Below are 19,307 nucleotides of genomic sequence, written 5' to 3'. Positions count from 1 at the left end.
GGTTGTGAAAGACAATGTGCTCATAAGTTGAAGTACAAAATAATTGCTAAAATGTGAGGGATGAAATACTGTGTAGTGTAAAATCTGCAAGTATTTATTGCATCAAGATATACTGTATCACATGTATAATCTTTATACTGCATGTAAACAAAGGCGTGTTGGAGCTTTACCTCAAAGTTCCCCAGCAGACTGAGACTGGCAGGTGGAGCGCTCGCACTGAACAGCTGTTGGGAGTCGTCCTCCTCACCCTTAGAGCACACCCTGAGGGGTTAAAACAAAACACACACTTGATTAACCTGTTCGTTACGACAACACATTTTAAGGTAATGAGGTAAAAAAAAAAAGCTCAAATTAATGTACATAAAAATAAAAAACTTCACGTGTTGAATTTAATCCAATAACTGACTAACAAACACATGCATTGAGTATCTATCTTGGTTGCGGTTTTGAGAAAGCTCTGATGTTCATCAGTTTTAACAAGGAGCACAGGAGACATTTTGGTTACATTTTTCCATATCTAAGTGCATACATGCACTGAACTGCTGCATAGCACTAGAAAAAGATGCATACCATAAAGTGGTGGGTGCAGACATGATAATAAAGATTTCAAAGGAGCGTAGAAAAAAATAAAAAAATACCTTTTCCCAGAGGCCCAAGGCAAACCTTTACAGCTAACCAAGGAGGTGTCCAGGTCAAAATAGCCAGTTTGGTTTTTCCTCTGAGGAACCTGCAGCAGAGCAGACGCACACTTTATTACTATTATATGATGCACAAAACATGGCTGGCAAACTCAACTAGCTCAATATGATTTCACTATATTTGTACATTTAGTGATGAGGTGTAAGTGGGATCTAGGCTTGTTGTTATGTGACTCAGCAATAATTGACCTCATGTTGAGTTACGAGTGAATCATGCTGCCATAGTGTGAGCCTCTGTACTCACTGGCTAACTGCTCAGTAGATAGTTTCTTTAGTGCTGATTGCATTGTGAGTAACGTCGCAGATGGCCACGATTATAACACTGATAATCTGCGAACACTGACAATTCAACAAGCTTGCAAACTTGAGTCACTACAGAACAAACACCCGCCATAACACCGACAAGAGTTTGTTCAGTGAGAGTGTGAGTGGGTGAGTGTGCTTTTCGTACAGGACTGGAAAGCAGCGGCAGGCCGGTGCAGGGGTGGAAGGCTTTGGTGGCTGTGGCGTCTAACGAGTGGCGATTCTGCTTCCTCCAGCCGTTGCAGGGCCGCAAGGGGGGAGGGCCGTGAGTTCGCTGGAGCGAGCACAAACAGAGAGAGAGCAAAGAAGGAGGGAGAGTTAAAGCGTCTGCTAGTAAACCCACATCATCTTTGAAACCATCTTCTCAAGCACCGTGCCATCATCTTTTATTAGCACTCAAATCCTGCCTGGTTGTGGCCATGGTCATACACTAAAAATATGTCTATTTTTTGTCCACATCAAGTCACTGATACATTTGGGGCTACTTACAGTGGAAAGAAGCCCCGAAGGATCATTCACATTTTTCTGAATTTGCTATTGTTATATATAATGTTTTTTTTTAACCCTTAGAGCAGGGATATTCAATTAAATTGTTTTAAGGGCCATGTTTCAAAAAAGCAATGACGGGGGAAGGCAAACTTCTCTCTTCACTACTAATCTCATTTTGTGCATTCCGGAGAACCAGCGTCCTCTACAGCAGTGGTCCCTAACCACCGGTCCGGAGACCGGTACCGGTCCGTGACACATTTGCTACCGGGCAGCAGGAAAACATTAAATCATTTATAAACGATTGCACTTTCTGCGACGTAACTTTAGCCTGTCCCACTAGACACACCAATAAGCTTGTTTATAGATGTACAGTAAAAATCCTGACAGGAAGTTGCCATTTGTTATATTTGGTATAACTTTGTGACATGATACAATGCACTTCAATAAACATATAAAATATAAATGTTACAAATTGAAGCCCAAGGCTCATTTCCATCTGCATTTCATTGAAAGGAAACAAGCCCAGGGCTCCCACTAATTCAGCGTTATAGAGAGTTGTATTTTTCATGCACTTATTTTTGCTGTTTTTATCAGACACAAGTAGAAAGCCGGTCCCTGAAAATAATGCCTACATTAAACCGGTCCGTGGTGCAAAAAAGGTTGGGGACCACTGCTCTACAGTAGACATTTGGTTTTGGTTTAATTTATTTTGTCAGAGTTAAAGGAGTGCTCTGCTATTTTAAGGCCTTTCTGCAAAAAGGCTAGTCACAAATCATCTCTACAACAGCACTGCAGTGTTTTAAAGAATCTGCAGCAAAAATGTTGAGTCTCTGATAAGATTTCTGAACTTAACTCACAGGCCACCAGTTGAATACTCTAAAGGATGAAAAAGAGAGGACCTAAAATAGAACCTTGCGGAACACCACTAGTATAAGAAAATAAGTTTAACAAATCACTACTGACTGCATCTGAAGTAAAGAAGCCCCAGTAACACTTTAGTTACATAAATCACATTCCAAAAAATTTCCAAAAATGAGAGGACAGAAAGGGGCGTCTTGAGGAACGCCTCAGTAATTTAAATCGCAGGTTTGGACCCGAGTGTTCCATGTTTGTTAGGAAGGTTGAATGTCAATGGAAGGATATGTTTACAGTGGTCAAAGTTCCTCGATAAAACAGGAGCACTCTTGCTGCAATAATGATTGTCTCCAAGTTTTGAATTGAACTCCGGGGACAGTATGGTGTCATTCCCAGGCCGGATTTGGCCCCCGGGCCGCCAGTAGTCCTGCCTTAGAGTAAATTGGGGACTTTTTTCGTCCTTTCAAGTAAATATTTGCCCTATATTTAGCCATACCTTTGGCTTTGTTACTCTGAATGGAATGTTTTTTTCTTGAGAGGGTTTTTTTCATGTTTAATTTGATTACTTTTACCGTATTTCAAATTATTTTTTAAATCAATGTTACACTGAGGAATAATATTAATAACTCATGGAGGTAAGAGTGTATAAAATGTTATTGTATTGATATTTTTTATATTTTTTTGCTCAATTCTCTTAATAAATATCAGTCCTAAATATTAATGCAAACCTGTAAATGTGAAAAAGCCACCACCACGTCAAAGCCTTGTGAGAACCAAATTGTCCCATCTAATTCCAAACAGTAAATATGACAAGGTGTACTATTTTTCTCCAAAATGAAGCCCTGGAATTAGAAAATGCATGTGATTATATTGCGTAATGTAATAATTGTAGAATAATAGTAGTCAATGGGGACTTTTTGACCCATGATACTAAACTACAATTAGGTTTGGAATCTGACACAACAAAGAAAAACAAGGCATTAAATTGTGTTTTATTACTAATCTTATGTATATTCAGGTCTGAGCTTTACCCCAGCCCTTAAACAAGTACAATGTGAATGATTACAGTTTTCAAAATTAAGAAAAGACTGGCATAATTACTTCAAATGAGCTTTCAAAAACATGGCATATTAGCTATTTTATTTTGGACTGAAGTTCTTTGTAAAATCTGATTTTAAAAAAACAAATATGAATCCAAAAATGTTTTATACACTCTGTATACCCTGAGGACTTTTTTTGTCCTGGTGGCACTTAACTGCTATTAAATATGTCGGTTAGTGGTTATAGCGCCACCTGTGGCTTATGTGGCTCGATTGTGAAAAAAGATTAAATGTGGGCTCTCTTACCAGGACAGTAGGATGGGGAGTCAGGTCTGAAGACTGTCTAGGTGAGTGGTTCTCGTCCTGGGCTGAAGCGTCAGCCTGCATTGGTGACAGAGGTTTTCTGTGGTTTTGGATTGTGTTACAGTTCATTTTGGCGTTCCGCATAGAGGGCTGGTCACTCCTGTTTTCCGGCAAAGGGACCTTATGTCTGCTGGTTGTGTGGACCGGGAGTTTTTCCGGTGTGGGAGTTCGTAAACGTGGACCAGCCTGAGCGTGCGACTGGCCTCTGAATGAAGGTTCTTCAAGTGTAAAGTGAGTGCCATTTTGGGCTCGGGTCGAATGGCAATCAGTCCCCGGGTTGATTATGGACTTGTTTGTGCAAATGGGCGCGTCTGAGGCCACGGCGTGCGTGTCTCTGTTAGGTTCATGGTTGGGGATGTAGCCATTGGTGTAGCCTTCATTGGCAACGTGTGCGGGGTGCAAGTACGTGCGTATGGTGTGCGTGACTGTTGTCGTGTGTGTGTGGCGCAGAGGGCTGCCGCTCCTGCTGTGGCTGGGCGACAGCGAGGGGACAAACAGTCTCTCTTGGATGAGTCTGGTGATGTCGTGTACTGCCTGGGCAATGAGGGAGCTGTCTCGCTCCTGCTCGCCCTCGTTCTCTCTCGTCGTGCTCCCCTCGTCTCGTTCTCTCTTCTCGGTCAGCTTCAGCTTCCTGCAGGCTGCGGGTTTTGGAGAGGATGTCTCCCGTTTGTGGAAAGATGTGGCGGTCAAGGGGGTGTGGAACGGAGTGGGCAAAGCCTGTCCCACACACTCGTAGGGCGGTACCTCTGGCTCTTTGGTCTTACTGGCAGCTATGTCGTCATGGTTACTGCCCCACGTGGCTTTGGGGGGGGTTTCAGAGGCGAAGAGGGCCGGGGGGAGTGGCGGTGCTGTGGGGTCGCAAAAGTTGAGCCTCTGTGCGATGCGGGCTATAACTTCCTGTCTCTCCTGTAACAGCGAGCCAATGAGGGGGTTTGTCTCGCTCGCCGATGGTCTAGGGGACGGGCAGCGGGGCGGCTCGGCCAGTGAGAAATTCTTCAAAGCTCGAAGAGGCTCCGGCATGGGCGCCTTTGTCCTCTCGCTGCGGTTGCTGCTGTAATCCTCTAACTGTGGGGGGTCAGATGAGCCATTGAACGACGAGTAGAGCCATTTCCCGGCTTTGCTTCCGGCGAGTGTGGAGGGGGAATGAGAGCGGGAGGGTGTGGGCGAGTGGGAGGACCTGTGGAACAGTGGAGAGTCCTGACTTGGAGGCACGTTGACCCGTGGGAGCTCTCCGTTCTGAAACGTGTTGTTTTCCCCGGGCTCCTGGCTCATTTTGCTGTAGGGAAGTGGATCAATGGTGTGCGGGAGGCTGTTTATGGGGATGTTGTTGATGGGAAGATTACGAATAGGCATTCCGTTAAGGAGGAGCCCCGACATGGAGCTGGAACTCTTGCTGTACATGTTGGAGCTGTGAAGGAGGTTCTCCTTGCTGGGCTCCTGGCTCTTTCGGAGGGTGGTCGGGCCACCATGGCTGTTGAGGTTTGGGTTGAGGCTGGGGGTCTTGCTATACAGTGGAGGCAGGCCGGTGTGGATGCTGCAGGCCAGGGTGGGATAGGTAGGCTGGCGGGGCAGTGACTGCACACGGACTTGCAGCGCCACACTGTTGGACACATTGGGGATGGGGAAAACGTGTTCGGACGGAGGCTGGGAGAACTGCCAAACCAAATCGTCATCGGCAGCGCTGATTCTGTGTAACGACAACGAGTACTCTTGTAAGTGTTCATCTTAAAGTGGAAATTAAACCAATTTTAAGGCATGTTTCATCATAAGAAAGTATAGCGTCTAACCTGTAGAGGATGTTTCTGGGGACAATGCCATGGGAGGCACTGAGCCAGGCGCTGAGCTGCGAGAAAAAAACGTACGAGCGAACTGCCAACAGCAACGTCTTCTCCTCAATGAAACGATCACCGCTTCTATTTTTTGGGGAAAAACAATAAAAAAAGGTGGAAATGTGTCAGGGTTAATGAAAACCATTTCAAGGATGTGTGTTCACTATTCAACAAATGTGAGCAGAAAAGTGGGCCAGTTTTCTAGGCTAATAGACCCTGTGGGTACCAAGCTTGTGATCATGTATTTAAACTTGTATTTAAATCATATTAAATCATAAAAAAGGCATATAGTTTGGTTCATTTCAGTATGGTACACATTTTATTTCATTCCTACCAGTATCCGTATGTCCCACTTTTCAATACTCCTTTTTCAGTAATAAGGTGATAACACGCAAGTAAACAATATTAAAAAAATATTAAACATTATATTGGGGACGGCGTGGCGAAGTTGATAGAGTGGCTGTGCCAGCAATCGGAGTGTTGCTGGTTACTGGGGTTCAACTCCCACCTTCTACCTTCCTAGTCACGTCCGTGGTGTCCTTGGGCAAGACACTTCACCCTTTGCCTCTGATGGCTGCTGGTTAGCGCCTTGCATGGCAGCTCCCGCCATCAGTGTGTGAATGTGTGTGTGAATGGGTAAATGTGGAAATACTGTCAAAGCGCTTTGAGTACCTTGAAGGTAGAAAAGCGCTATACAAGTATAACCCATTTATCATTTATCATTTATATTGATTCCACCACTGATTTGTGGTCTTCCTTCGTACAATTTCATTTATTTTATTGCATGCCGTTATCATGCTCTACCTTATGTATTAATGTTTAAAAAAGTAAATTTGTTTGGTTTTACTTCAATAGGTTGACAAGATGGCGGCGCCCTGATGGCAGCGGCTTGCATCACTCACATAATGTTTTTCTGTTGTGACTATGTCAGAGGTAGACATGCATTCTACTGAGGTGGCTAACTATGATGCGTTCAGTTTATCGCAGCACCAGGCAAACAATCTGAAAATTCCCGTCGTATCAATTCCTAGATATGGTCGAAACTATTTAAAGTGCACTACGCATAATAAACGCAACATTATTAATATCGCTACTTTGGATCATTTCAACAAACAATCCTCAAAACAGCCCACTACCTATAATATGGGCTTTTTAAACATAAGATCATTATCTTCCAAAACGTTATTAGTTAGATGCTGGTTACTGGGGTTCAATTCCCACCTTCTACCTTCCTAGTCACGTCCGTTGTGTCCTTGGGCAAGACACTTCACCCTTTGCCTCTGATGGCTGCTGGTTAGCGCCTTGCATGGCAGCTTCTGCCATCAGTGTGTGAATGTGTGTGTGAATGGGTAAATGTGGAAATAGTGTCAAAGCGCTTTGAGTACCTTGAAGGTAGAAAAGCGCTATACAAGTATAACCCATTTATTAGAGACAACAAACTTGACGTCGTTGGTCTCGCCGAGACCTGGCTCAAACAAGACGATTTTTTTGCGCTGGGTGAGGCATCTCCTCCTAACTATACGAATGCACATGTTGCCCATCCTCTTAAAAGGGGAGGGGGTGTCGCACTAATATACAATGAAAACTTTAATCTTACACCTAACCTAAATAATAAATATAACTCGTTTGAGGTGCTCACTATGAGGTTTGTCACACCGCTGCCTCTCCACCTGGCTGTTATCTACCGCCCCCCTGGGCCCTATTTGGACTTTATCAGTGAATTCTCAGAGTTTGTTGCTGATCTAGTGACGCACGCCGACAATATAATCATAATGGGGGACTTTAATATCCATATGAATACCCCATCGGACCCTCCGTGCGTGGCGCTCCAGACTATAATTGATAGCTGTGGTTTTACACAAATAATAAATGAACCCACGCATCGCAACGGTAATACGATAGATCTAGTGCCTGTCAGGGGTGTCACCACCTCCAAAGTTACGATACTCCCGTATACTAAAGTAATGTCCGATCATTACCTCATAAAATTCGAAGTTCTGACTCATTGTCAACAAATTAATAATAATAATAACTACTATAGCAGCCGCAACATTAATGCTGCCACAACGACGACTCTTGCTGGCCTACTCCCTTCGGTAATGGCACCATTCCCAAATTATGTCGGCTCTATTGATAACCTCACTAACAACTTTAACGACGCCCTGCGCGACACCATTGATAGTGTAGCACCGCTAAAGCTAAAAAGGGCCCCTAAAAGGCGTAACCCCTTGGTTTACAGAAGAAACTACAGCCCATAAATTATCATGTAGAAAGCTGGAACGTAAATGGTGCGCGACTAAACTTGAAGTTTTCCATCAAGCATGGAGTGATAGTTTAATAACTTATAAATGCATGCTTACCTTAGCTAAAGCTAAATATTACTCAAATCTCATCCACCTCAACAAAAATGATCCTAAATTTTTGTTCATTACAGTAGCATCGCTAACCCAACAAAGGACTCCTCCCAGTAGCTCCACCCACTCGGCAGATGACTTTATGAATTTCTTTAATAAGAAAATTTAAGTCATTAGAAAGGAGATTAAAGACAATGCATCCCAGCTACAACTGGGTTCTATTCAATCAATCAATCAATGTTTATTATATAGCCCTAAATCACAAGTGTCTCAAAGGGCTGTACAAGCCACAACGACATCCTCGGTACAGAGCCCACATACGGGCAAGGAAAACTCACCCCAGTGGGACGTCAATGTGAATGATTATGAGAAACCTTGGAGAGGACCGCATATATGGGTAACCCCCCCCCCCTCTAGGGGAGACCGAAAGTAATGGATGTCGAGTGGGTCTGACATAATATTGTGAAAGTCCAACACATCAGCGAAAGTCCAGTCCATGGTGGGGCCAGCAGGAACCATCCCGAGCGGCGACGGGTCAGCAGCATAGAGATGTCCCCATCCGATGAACAGGCTAGCGGTCCACCCCGGAGCAGAGTAGAAAAGAAAAGAAAAGAAACTGCAGATCAACTGGTCTAAAAAGGGAGTCTATTTAAAGGCTAGAGTATACAAATGACTTTTAAGATGAGACTTAAATGCTTCTACTGAGGTAGCATCTCTAACTTTTACCGGGGGGGCATTCCATAATATTGGAGCCCGAATAGAAAACGCTCTATAGCCCGCAGACTTTTTTTGGGCTCTGGGAATCACTGATAAGCCAGAGTTCTTTGAACGCAGATTTCTTGCCGGGACATATGGTACAATACAATCGTCAAGATAAGCAGGAGCTTGACCGTGTAGTATTTTTTACATAAGTAGTAAAACCTTAAAGTCGCATCTTAGGTGCACAGGAAGCCAGTGCAGGTGAGCCAGTATAGGCGTAATATGATCAAACTTTCTTGTTTTTGTCAAAAGTCTAGCAGCCGCATTTTGTATCATCTGTAATCTTTTAATGCTAGACATAGGGAGGCCCGAAAATAAAACGTTACAGTAATCGAGACGAGATGTAACGAACGCATGGATAATGATCTCAGCATCGTTGGACAAAATGGAACGAATTTTAGCGATATTACGGAGATGAAAGAAGGCCGTTTTAGTAACACTCTTAATGTGTGACTCAAATGAGAGAGTTGGGTCGAAGATAATACCTAGATTCTTTACCGAGTCGCCTTGTTTAATTGTTTGGTTGTCAAATGTTAAGGTGGTATTATTAAATAGATGTCGGTGTTGAGCAGGACCGATAATCAGCATTTCCGTTTTCTTAGCGTTGAGTTGCAAAAAGTTAGCGGACATCCATTGTTTAATTTCATTAAGACACGCCTCCAGCTGACTACAATCCGGCATGTTGGTCAGCTTTAGGGGCATGTAGAGTTGGGTGTCATCCGCATAACAGTGAAAGCTAACACCGTATTTGCGTATGATGTCACCTAGCGGCACTCTTTAGTATTAACACAGATACGACTGTATATACGACGGATACCGCCCTCCAAAATAGTTTCTCTCTCTTTGATGAAATAACATTAGAGGAATTGTTAAGATGTGTAAATGGGACAAAACAAACAACATGTTTACTTGACCCATTTCCTGGAAAACTTATCAAGGAGCTTTTTGTATTATTAGGTCCAGCAGTGTTAAATATTATAAACTTATCACTTTCCTCTGGCACTGTTCCCCTAGCATTCAAAAAAGCGGTTATTCATCCTCTACTCAAAAGACCTAACCTCGATCCTGACCTCATGGTAAACTACCGGCCGGTGTCCCACCTTCCGTTTATCTCGAAAATCCTCGAAAAAATTGTTGCACAGCAGCTAAATGAACACTTAGCGTCTAACAATCTCTGTGAACCTTTTCAATCCGGTTTCAGGGCAGATCACTCTACGGAGACAGCCCTCGCAAAAATGACAAATGATCTATTGCTAACGATGGATTCTGATGCGTCATCTATGTTGCTGCTTCTTGATCTTAGCGCTGCTTTCGGTACCGTCGATCATAATATTTTATTAGAAAGTATCAAAACACGTATTGGTATGTCAGACCTAGCCTTGTCATGGTTTAACTCTTATCTTACTGACAGAATGCAGTGCGTCTCCCATAACAATGTGACCTCGGACTATGTCAAGGTAACGTGCGGAGTCCCCCAGGGTTCGGTTCTTGGCCCTGCACTCTTTAGTATTTACATGCTGCCGCTAGGTGACATCATACGCAAATACGGTGTTAGCTTTCACTGTCATGCTGATGACATCCAACTCTACATGCTCCTAAAGCTGACCAACACGCCGGATTGTAGTCAGCTGGAGGCGTGTCTTAATGAAATTAAACAATGGATGTCCGCTAACTTTTTGCAACTCAACGCTAAGAAAACGGAAATGCTGATTATCGGTCCTGCTCAACACCGACATCTATTTAATAATACCACTTTAACATTTGACAACCAAACAATTACACAAGCCGACTCGGTAAAGAATCTGGGTATTATTTTCGACCCAACTCTCTCGTTTGAGTCACACATTAAGAGTGTTACTAAAACGGCCTTCTTTCATCTCCGTAATATCGCTAAAATTCGTTCCATTTTGTCCACTCGCGACGCTGAGATCATTATTCATGCGTTCGTTACGTCTCGTCTCGATTACTGTAACGTTTTATTTTCGGGTCTCCCTATGTCTAGCATTAAAAGATTACAGTTGGTACAAAATGCGGCTGCTAGACTTTTGACAAGAACAAGAAAGTTTGATCATATTACGCCTATACTGGCTCACCTGCACTGGCTTCCTGTGCACTTAAGATGCGACTTTAAGGTTTTACTACTTATGTATAAAATACTACACGGTCTAGCTCCAGCCCATCTTGCTGACTGTATTGTACCATATGTCCCAGCAAGAAATCTGCGTTCAAAGAACTCCGGCTTATTAGTGATTCCCAGAGCCCCAAAAAAGTCTGCGGGCTATAGAGCGTTTTCTGTTCGGGCTCCAGTACTATGGAATGCCCTCCCGGTAAAAGTTAGAGATGCTACCTCAGTAGAAACATTTAAGTCCCATCTTAAAACTCATTTGTATAGTCTAGCCTTTAAATAGACCCCCCTATTTTAGACCAGTTGATCTGCTGTTTTCTTTTCTCCTTTGCCCCCTCGCCGGGTTATTCCGGTTCCGGTGACCATGGATGAGATGCTGGCTGTCCAGAGTTGGTACCCGGGGTGGACCGCTCGCCTGTGCATCAGTTGGGGACGTCTCTGCGCTACTGACCTGTCTCCGCTGGAGATGGTCTCCTGCTGGCCCCACTATGGACTGGACTCTCACTGTTATGTGGATCCACTAGGGACTGTACTTAGAGGGGGGGTTACCCACATATGCGGTCCCCTCCAAGGTTTCTCATAGTCATTCACATCGACGTCCCTTGTGTGGGCTCTGTGCCGAGGATGTCGTTGTGGCTTGTGCAGCCCTTTGAGACTTTTGTGATTCAGGGCTATATAAATAAACATTGATTGATTGAATAAAAGTGGGTAGCAACTAAGTATAGGCAAATTTCATATTTGAATCGATACTGTACAAATTCCCAGTACCTAGGAATCAATACCAGGAGGTACTGAACCATGCCCATTTTCAGTACTTTTGTGTGTTCAAATGTGTTTATGAAAAGCTTTTTTTTTTTTTTTTTAACACTGACCAAGTAATGTACTGTATTATATAATAGACTTTATATACAGTTGCAATTCCATGATGTTAGATGGCAGTAGTGGTAGACTACGGTGTGTTGCCTTAGCTAGGAAGTAGTCTTCGCCGTAAAGTTGAATTGTACTTATTGCACAACAGTAATATACATGTATCTTAGTTGTAGTTTTAATTACCCAATTTGAAGGTGTTGACAAGCGGTAGAAAATGGATGGATGGATGGAAATCACTAAATAAAAACTCTAAAGATAATCAATAGCATGTCAAAGACAAATCCAATGTATATTAGCATCGAGCTAGCACATTTTGAGTAGTGGAGCTTTACTATACTTTTGAGCACCTTCTTCTTGTTTTGTTGGCATGGAAAATTGCAACATTACTTAGAGGTAATCTAGCTAGGTCTGCTCTAAGTTCTTGACTGCAAATTTCCAGGCCATACGCTTGAGTCTACAATCGGACATGACGTCACTTGCAACAGAGGTATCGAAATATGGCAGCGTTTGATTTTGCGTAAATTGGTACAGAGTAGCACAGACGGACTTTGGTCGGTACCTATCATGAAGACAAGAATATAAGTTGGTGTATTACCTGATTCTGATGACTTGCATTGATTGAAATCAGACAGTAGTGCTGATAACGTCCATGTTTTCAAATGGAGGAGAAAAAAAGTTCCTCCTTTCTGTCTAATACCACATGAAAGTGGTTGGTTTTTGTCATCTTATTTGTCCAGCTTCCATATTCGTTTTTATACACTTTACAAGAAATACATTGGCGGCAAACTCCGTAGCTAGCTAGCTTGTTTGCGCTGGCTTTTGGAGACTCTTATTTTGTTAGCGCAGGCGCGATGGAGCGGCACTTTTATTGTGAAGACAGGAACTGTGCAGTCAGTCTTTAGGCTTTTGTCGGGATGTACGGTTGAAATAAAAAAGTGTCTTTTTTCCTTCACACTTTTGATTAATTGATTATTTTATTAGTAGATTGCACAGTTTAGTACATATTCCGTACAATTGACCTATAAATGGTAACACCCGAATAAGTTTTTCCACTTGTTTAAGTCGGGGTCCATGTGTGACAGTCATGTGACCGCCTGGCTCTGTTTGATTGGTGAAACGGAGTGAAACGGAACCAGTGACTGTATTTGGTGAAACGCAGGCATGCGATAGATCCTACTTTGACGGTCTGTCTGACAAACCAAAACAAACAAAGCGTGCATTAACAGATCGATAAAAATTAGTAGCGAGTAGTGAGCTGAATGTAGATAAATGGAGCGGAGTAAAAGTAGCGTTTCTTCTCTATAAATATACTCATGTAAAAGTAAAGTATGTTGCATTAAAACTACTCTTAGAAGTACAATTTATCCCAAAAGTTACTCAAGTAGACGTAACGGAGTAAATGTAGCGCGTTACTACCCACCTCTGGTACCTATACAAGTAATAAATTCAGTACCCATACCTCGTCGCAACAAAACATGCATTGGAAAATGTGGGTCACCGAGTGAGACCAGTTGAAAACTGCTGTTGTATGCACGTGAAGTAAGATGTGCGTTTGCTCTTACTGTCTGGGAACCGGCTGCAAAGTCCATCTCTCCAGCAGCAGCGCGTCCTGTTTGATGACCGGGTCGCTGATGGGATTGCTGGGTGGGCACTCGTCTCCATAGCAACAATCTGGCAGCAGCATGACCTCGATCATGATGGGAATGCTGTTCTTCCAGAGGAGGATCACCTCCGAACGGGTTCGCCGCGCCTGCCGACACTTGACATGGACAAAATGTGAAGTGTTGGTAATCACCAGTGACAGTCAACAGGGGAAAACCTGAAATTGAGAAGGGCGGGGGGCGCAAACCAGATGGGGCCCAAGACTATGTAGACCCTCGTTTAGGGACGCACTTATATGTGGATGTATTGTGCTGGAGGTCAAAAATCCATAAAGAAACAGCAAGGGAACATTTAAGGGTTGTGCTCAACAGGAAAACAGAGGAGGCTGCTGACGGCCTTCTACGGACAGCCATTGAACCCTTCCTGATCTACTGTATCTCTGCCATCACTGCAGAGTGTGGTGAGGGCACCTGGAAAGATTATTGGTTGCCAGCTACCATTGCTGCTTCTCGCCACCTCAGCAGAGCTAAGGATATTGCTCAAGACTCCTCTCACCTAAGAAACCACTGCTTCCAAGTTCCAACTGTTGCCTTCTGGCAGGTGCTACCAATCAGTCAGATAAAAGGTGCCCACACTTTTTCAGCTGGCAAGCTACTTTTCAAATGACCAAGTCGAGGTTATCTACCTCATCTTCGCACGCACGCACACACGCAAGCACGCCCGCCCGCCCGCCCGCCCGTATATTGTTGACGCGCAGCTTGATTACATTTTGATAAACAGTAGTATCTTAACTCAAGAGTGCCCAACTTAAGAGTGTTTTGAGATAAGAGACACCACACGGCTAATTGTTATTCCTTAAGTTGCAACCACAAATTTGAGGTACAAGCATCCCTGCCATTAGTTGACGTACCAAATGTCACAGTGAACCCTGTAAGATCCGCCCAAAACATCTGGTTTTATTCGCTAGCATTACCATATAACTACAGTTTGACATAAAGCAAAGTGAGTGGGAAAAACAATGCTAAGAAAAAGTGGAAAATATTCATTGATTTAAAAAAAGTATCCTTCAAAAACATGACAGAGCTAACTTGGTGAAAAAGTCTGCACTATACTAAAGCAGAATTAGTCAGTAACGCCAGCCAAGGACAATAAAATAATATTAAAACGGCAGACATTTATCCATGAAAATATGGACAAGCTGCTGCTGATGTGTTTGACAGAGAAGCAGCTGGGGGGAGATACCGTAGAAGTTTGTTTTCCAAGGTAAATGCTGTACATTATTACTCATCAAACTACTGTAGTTGGTTCTATTATATTCTATTGTATTGTTTTACATAAAATAATTGCAATGTTTTACATAAAATAGTTGTATCTATAACCTGGTTTTTATTTTTTAAGACTGTGTGAAAATGATGCTGTTTTGAAGGGGTCAAGCACAGATTAAATTGATTTCAAATCATTTTTAAGGGAAACAATTTAAGATACAACTGTTTTCAGTTAAGAACGCCATCACAGAACCAATTACACTCATAAATTGAGGTACTACTGTATTTCCATAGAGTTATTATGTACTGCTAAGCCCCACCTACAATACAAAGTTAATCATGAGGCAGAAGCAGTTACCGGAGATAGAATATAAACCCAAACACAAGTGTGGAAACGTTTTCATAAAAATAAGCAAGCAGTCAGTAAACTTTAAAAAGTCAAACTCATAAAATGGTTTATACTCAACTGCAGTGCCACCTTATTTTAAATGAGATTTGCGAAAAATTATAATCAGGTTTTAAATTTCATCACAGCACAGAAACAGCTCTTTAAAAAAAAAAAATTACCCTCTTTTAGCAGCTGACGCTGGTAGCTCGGCTGTGCTGGTGCTTTTAGAACTGACAGCCGCATTTGACACTGTTGCCCACAATATCTCGTCTTGAATCTTGAATCAGTGTCTTAAAGGCACTGTCCTAAAGTGGTTCCAGGCTTATCTGACAGACAGGTCTTTTACTGTAAACCTTGGACATTTTTCCTCTAAAAAGGTCCTTTTTACTTGTGGGGTGCCTCAAGGATACATTTTTGGGCCCAATTTTATTCTCCCTTTACATGTTGTCATTGGGATACATTTTTAAGAAACATAAAATCCCCTTTAATTTTTTTGCACATGATGTCCAGATCCATTTACCTTGTAATTCCAAAACCGAGTTGTTGTTGTTGTGTCTTTGTCTCATCCACTCTTACCCCCGCAATTTCCCCCTATGTCTTCCTTTTTTTTCTCTTTCTATCCCGTTTTTCTCCGGTCCGGCTGCGCCAAATAATACTATAAATCCATTTAATAAAGTCAAATACAAATAAGGCAACAAGAGAAGTATCCCACACTTTTCTTTTGTAAAGTAAATTTGTACAGCAAATATGGGCATCTACCGTATTTTTCGGACTATAAGTCGCTCCGGAGTATACGTCGCACCAGCCGAAAATGCATAATAAATAAGGAAAAAAACATACATACGTCGCACTGGAGTATAAATCGCATTTTTGGGGGAAATTTATTTGATAAAATCCAACACCAAGAATAGACATTTGAAAGGCAATTTAAAATAAATAAAGAATAGTGAACAACAGACTGAATAAGTGTACGCCACATGACGCACAAATAACCAACTGAGAACGTGCCTGGTATGTTAACGCAACACATCATGGCAAGAGTTATTCATATAACTATAACATATAGAACATGCTATACGTTTACCAAACAATCTGTCACTCCCGATCGCTAAATCCGATGAAATCTTCCTCCCCGGTGTCGCCTCTGGTATGTCCTTTCTTTCTGCTGCTTGATTGCTGTTCTGTGCTGCATATTTCACTACGTCCAGCTTGTAATCTGCAGTATATGATTTCCTTTTTGGTGCCATTTTTGTTCAGTCCTTCTCAGTTTTTATAAGTTACCGCCAATGTGGATGTGATCCATTTTAATAGCTACGGCAGTAGCATATAGCATATAGCAGTTAGCATCCCATGACCCACAATGCACTTCTGCCATGACCCTCTCCCACCGAATTCTTATTGGTTGATGTGTGAGCTACGATTGCTGACGTGTGTGTGACGATTGCTACCATTTGCTTCGTCTCTTACGCGAATGAGATAAATAATATTATTTGATATTTTACGGTAATGTGTTAATAATTTCACACATAAGTCGCTCTGGAGTATATGTCGCACCCACGGCCAAACTATGAAAAAAACTGTGATTTATAATCCGAAAAATATGGTACATAAACAATATGATTGGCCTGAGTAGCTGGACAGGACACAAAATTTAAAAATTAAAAAGTAATTCCAAAACCGACAGTGCCTGCAGGAAGTAAAAGACTGGATGTCTATTAATTTTCTTAATAAAAAAAAAAATGGTTCATCATTTTTGGCAAGCCAGATCTTTTTTCTGCCCTGAACAGTGCTCTTGGTCCACTATAGTCCTACTGCCGCCCTTATGCAATAAGTTTTGGTGTTTTTATTGATAACTCTTTTGACAAACAAATACATTCAGTAGTAAAAACTGCCTGCTTCCAGCTTAGACTACTCCATAAGATCAATCTTACCTGCCCATAAATACAGTTAGAAACATGCACTAAATAACATTCCGCTTGGACTACAGTAACTCTTTAAACATTGGCATCAATCAGTCTTCCACTCGCCACTTAACAACTGGTCCTAAAACACAGCTGCTCGCCTTCTCACAGGAACGAAAAAACATGAGCACATCACTCCTGTACTGGTTTCTCTCCACTGGCTGCCTGTTGTTTTTAGGATGCAGTTCAATTATTTTATTATTTGTCTTTAAATCTCTCCATGGGCTGGCTCCACCGTTCAAATCAGACCAATTTATTCTGGACACCCCAGTCAGAGTTTTAAGGTCATCTGACCAGTGTTGTTCAGAATGCCCAAGATCGAGATTAAAGACCAGAAGAGACAGGCCCTAAACTTTGGAACGCTCTTCCTGTGAATCTCAAAACGGCAACATCTCTTGATACTGTACTTTTAAATCTTCTTTAAAAACTCACTTATTTGCGTTGGCGTTTAACATAAGCTCGGCTGGAAACATGTATGGACGTTTTTTTTTTTTATCCATTTTTAACTGTGTTTTAAGATTATTTTGTATTTATTGTGATTTTTATTCTTCCTAATATTTTACATTTTGTTTTGTTTTTTACACAATGTTTTATATATAAAATTATTTGTGCTTATTGTGATTTGGATGATTATTTTTTTATATTTTACCTTTCTGTTTTAATCTGTACAGCACTTTGGGGCAGTAGTCTGATGCTATATAAATAAATCTACCTTGACCCTGACCATGACCATGTTTCATGCCAGCACGACGTTCATAATCACCTTAAATGCCAACACCCCGCTGCGATGTCGTCTTCAGGTAAGCTTCAGTTAAAGCAAACGTAATAAAGCATGGGCAATATTATTTTGTATTATTTACACAACATAATTTTTTTTCCCAAAGTAAATTTTTGTCAAAAAATGTTTTTACATTATTTCTTTTTAACAACTAATGCCAGCGGCTCCAGTGCCAACAGAGCAATGTATGCAATTATGTATTTAAGTCGCATTGCATGTTACTTCCAGATTTAATTGATTAAATCTATCTTCACAAGAAATAATAGGATAGGATAGATTTTGATTTATCCCACAATGGGGAAATTACGTTATTACAGTGCAGGTTTTTACATAAAGTAACAGAAGTAATTAGGTAGTTTGCACTTTTTTAGTAAATGTAAGCACCAAAATGGTTAAGCAAGCTACTAATCTTTGAATATTAGGCGTGGGCGGATCAGTATAGGTATGGGCGTATCGTATCAGTATGCTAACGTAATTACATCAATATTTTTGTTGTTACCACTATAAAATCCTTTTTTGTGTTTTTTGTTATTGTTTAAAAACATTAATGGTATCGATACTGCCCCTATAATTACCTACTTGGTATTGTATTAATACCCACATTTATAGTGTCACCCGCTACTTTTAAATATAATTAATGTTTTGACTATGATAACTAATGTTCATGTTTGCACCTTTATTCCTTTATGTAAATAATAGCATGTAGTTTAATAATCCTAACTGACAGTAAGGAATAAAAACTGTTTTAATAACTAGGAGTACAATATTAGTGTTATCATTTTGAAATAGTTTACTTTTTTGTATGTAAATTTGCACTGAAACCATGACATTTCCCAGTAGTGGGATGAATAAAAGTTGATCCTATACTTTACATTTCTTTTGCACCGAACATCATGTTTACGGAATATCTTGCACTTCAGTCTTAATTTTTATTTCACTGTGGTAATGTGCTTTGTATAGTAAATTAAAACCATAGGTCAGGGATATTTAGCTAAATTGTTTTCGGGTGCCACATTTCCAGAGAGCTAAGGACCATGGGGCCAGACTCAACTGTTTTTAGGGACCTTCTGCTAATATATTAACTCAAGAGGTTTTTTTTAACTGAACTTGGTTAAATAGCCCAAATGACGAAAAAAAAAGAGGACCTAAAAGGGAAACTTGAGGAACACTATTAGTATAACTAAATACATTGAACAAATGACGACTGACTGTATCCAAGTAAACCAGCTACAGACAACAGCAACACCTTAGTTCCATAAATCAGATCATGAAAACAAATTGTAATTGTCAAAAAAGAGGACTTAAAGGGGTGCCCTGGGGAACGCCTCGGTTATGTAAATTACAGGTTTGGACCCCAGTGTTTAATGTTTGCTAGCAAGGGTATAATTTCAATGCAAAGATCTGCTAATGTGTTTACAGTGGTCCAGGTTCCTCTATACCAGTGGTCCCCAACCTTTTTGTAGCTGGGGACTGGTCAACGCCTGAAAATTTGTCCCACGGACGGGGGGGGGGGGTTATTTTTTTCATAAAGAAATACAATCATGTGTGCTTACGGACTGTATCCCTGCAGACTGTATTGATCTATATTGACATACACATACACAATATGTATATTGTGTTTTTTATGT

General features: G+C 41.5%; 1 protein-coding gene across 1 annotated transcript in view; it reads right to left on the bottom strand.

The window, feature by feature from the left end:
• The window catches only part of atosa (atos homolog A), an 88,878-nt gene that overhangs the window by 8,871 nt on the left and 60,700 nt on the right, over window positions 1–19,307 (bottom strand). Inside the window, exons 3-8 of the mRNA XM_062024370.1 lie at window positions 13,248–13,444; window positions 5,536–5,661; window positions 3,692–5,435; window positions 1,150–1,275; window positions 639–727; window positions 171–261 (exon numbers count right to left, since the gene is read on the bottom strand). Of these exons, the coding sequence (XP_061880354.1) occupies window positions 171–261; window positions 639–727; window positions 1,150–1,275; window positions 3,692–5,435; window positions 5,536–5,661; window positions 13,248–13,444 (2,373 nt within the window). The remainder of the gene's footprint in view (window positions 1–170; window positions 262–638; window positions 728–1,149; window positions 1,276–3,691; window positions 5,436–5,535; window positions 5,662–13,247; window positions 13,445–19,307) is intronic.

The sequence above is a fragment of the Entelurus aequoreus genome, linkage group LG02 (assembly GCF_033978785.1).
Source record: "Entelurus aequoreus isolate RoL-2023_Sb linkage group LG02, RoL_Eaeq_v1.1, whole genome shotgun sequence".
NCBI lineage: Eukaryota > Metazoa > Chordata > Actinopteri > Syngnathiformes > Syngnathidae > Entelurus > Entelurus aequoreus.
The sequence above is the reverse complement of the archived record's forward strand: the minus strand, read 5'-3'. Positions and strand labels throughout refer to the sequence as shown.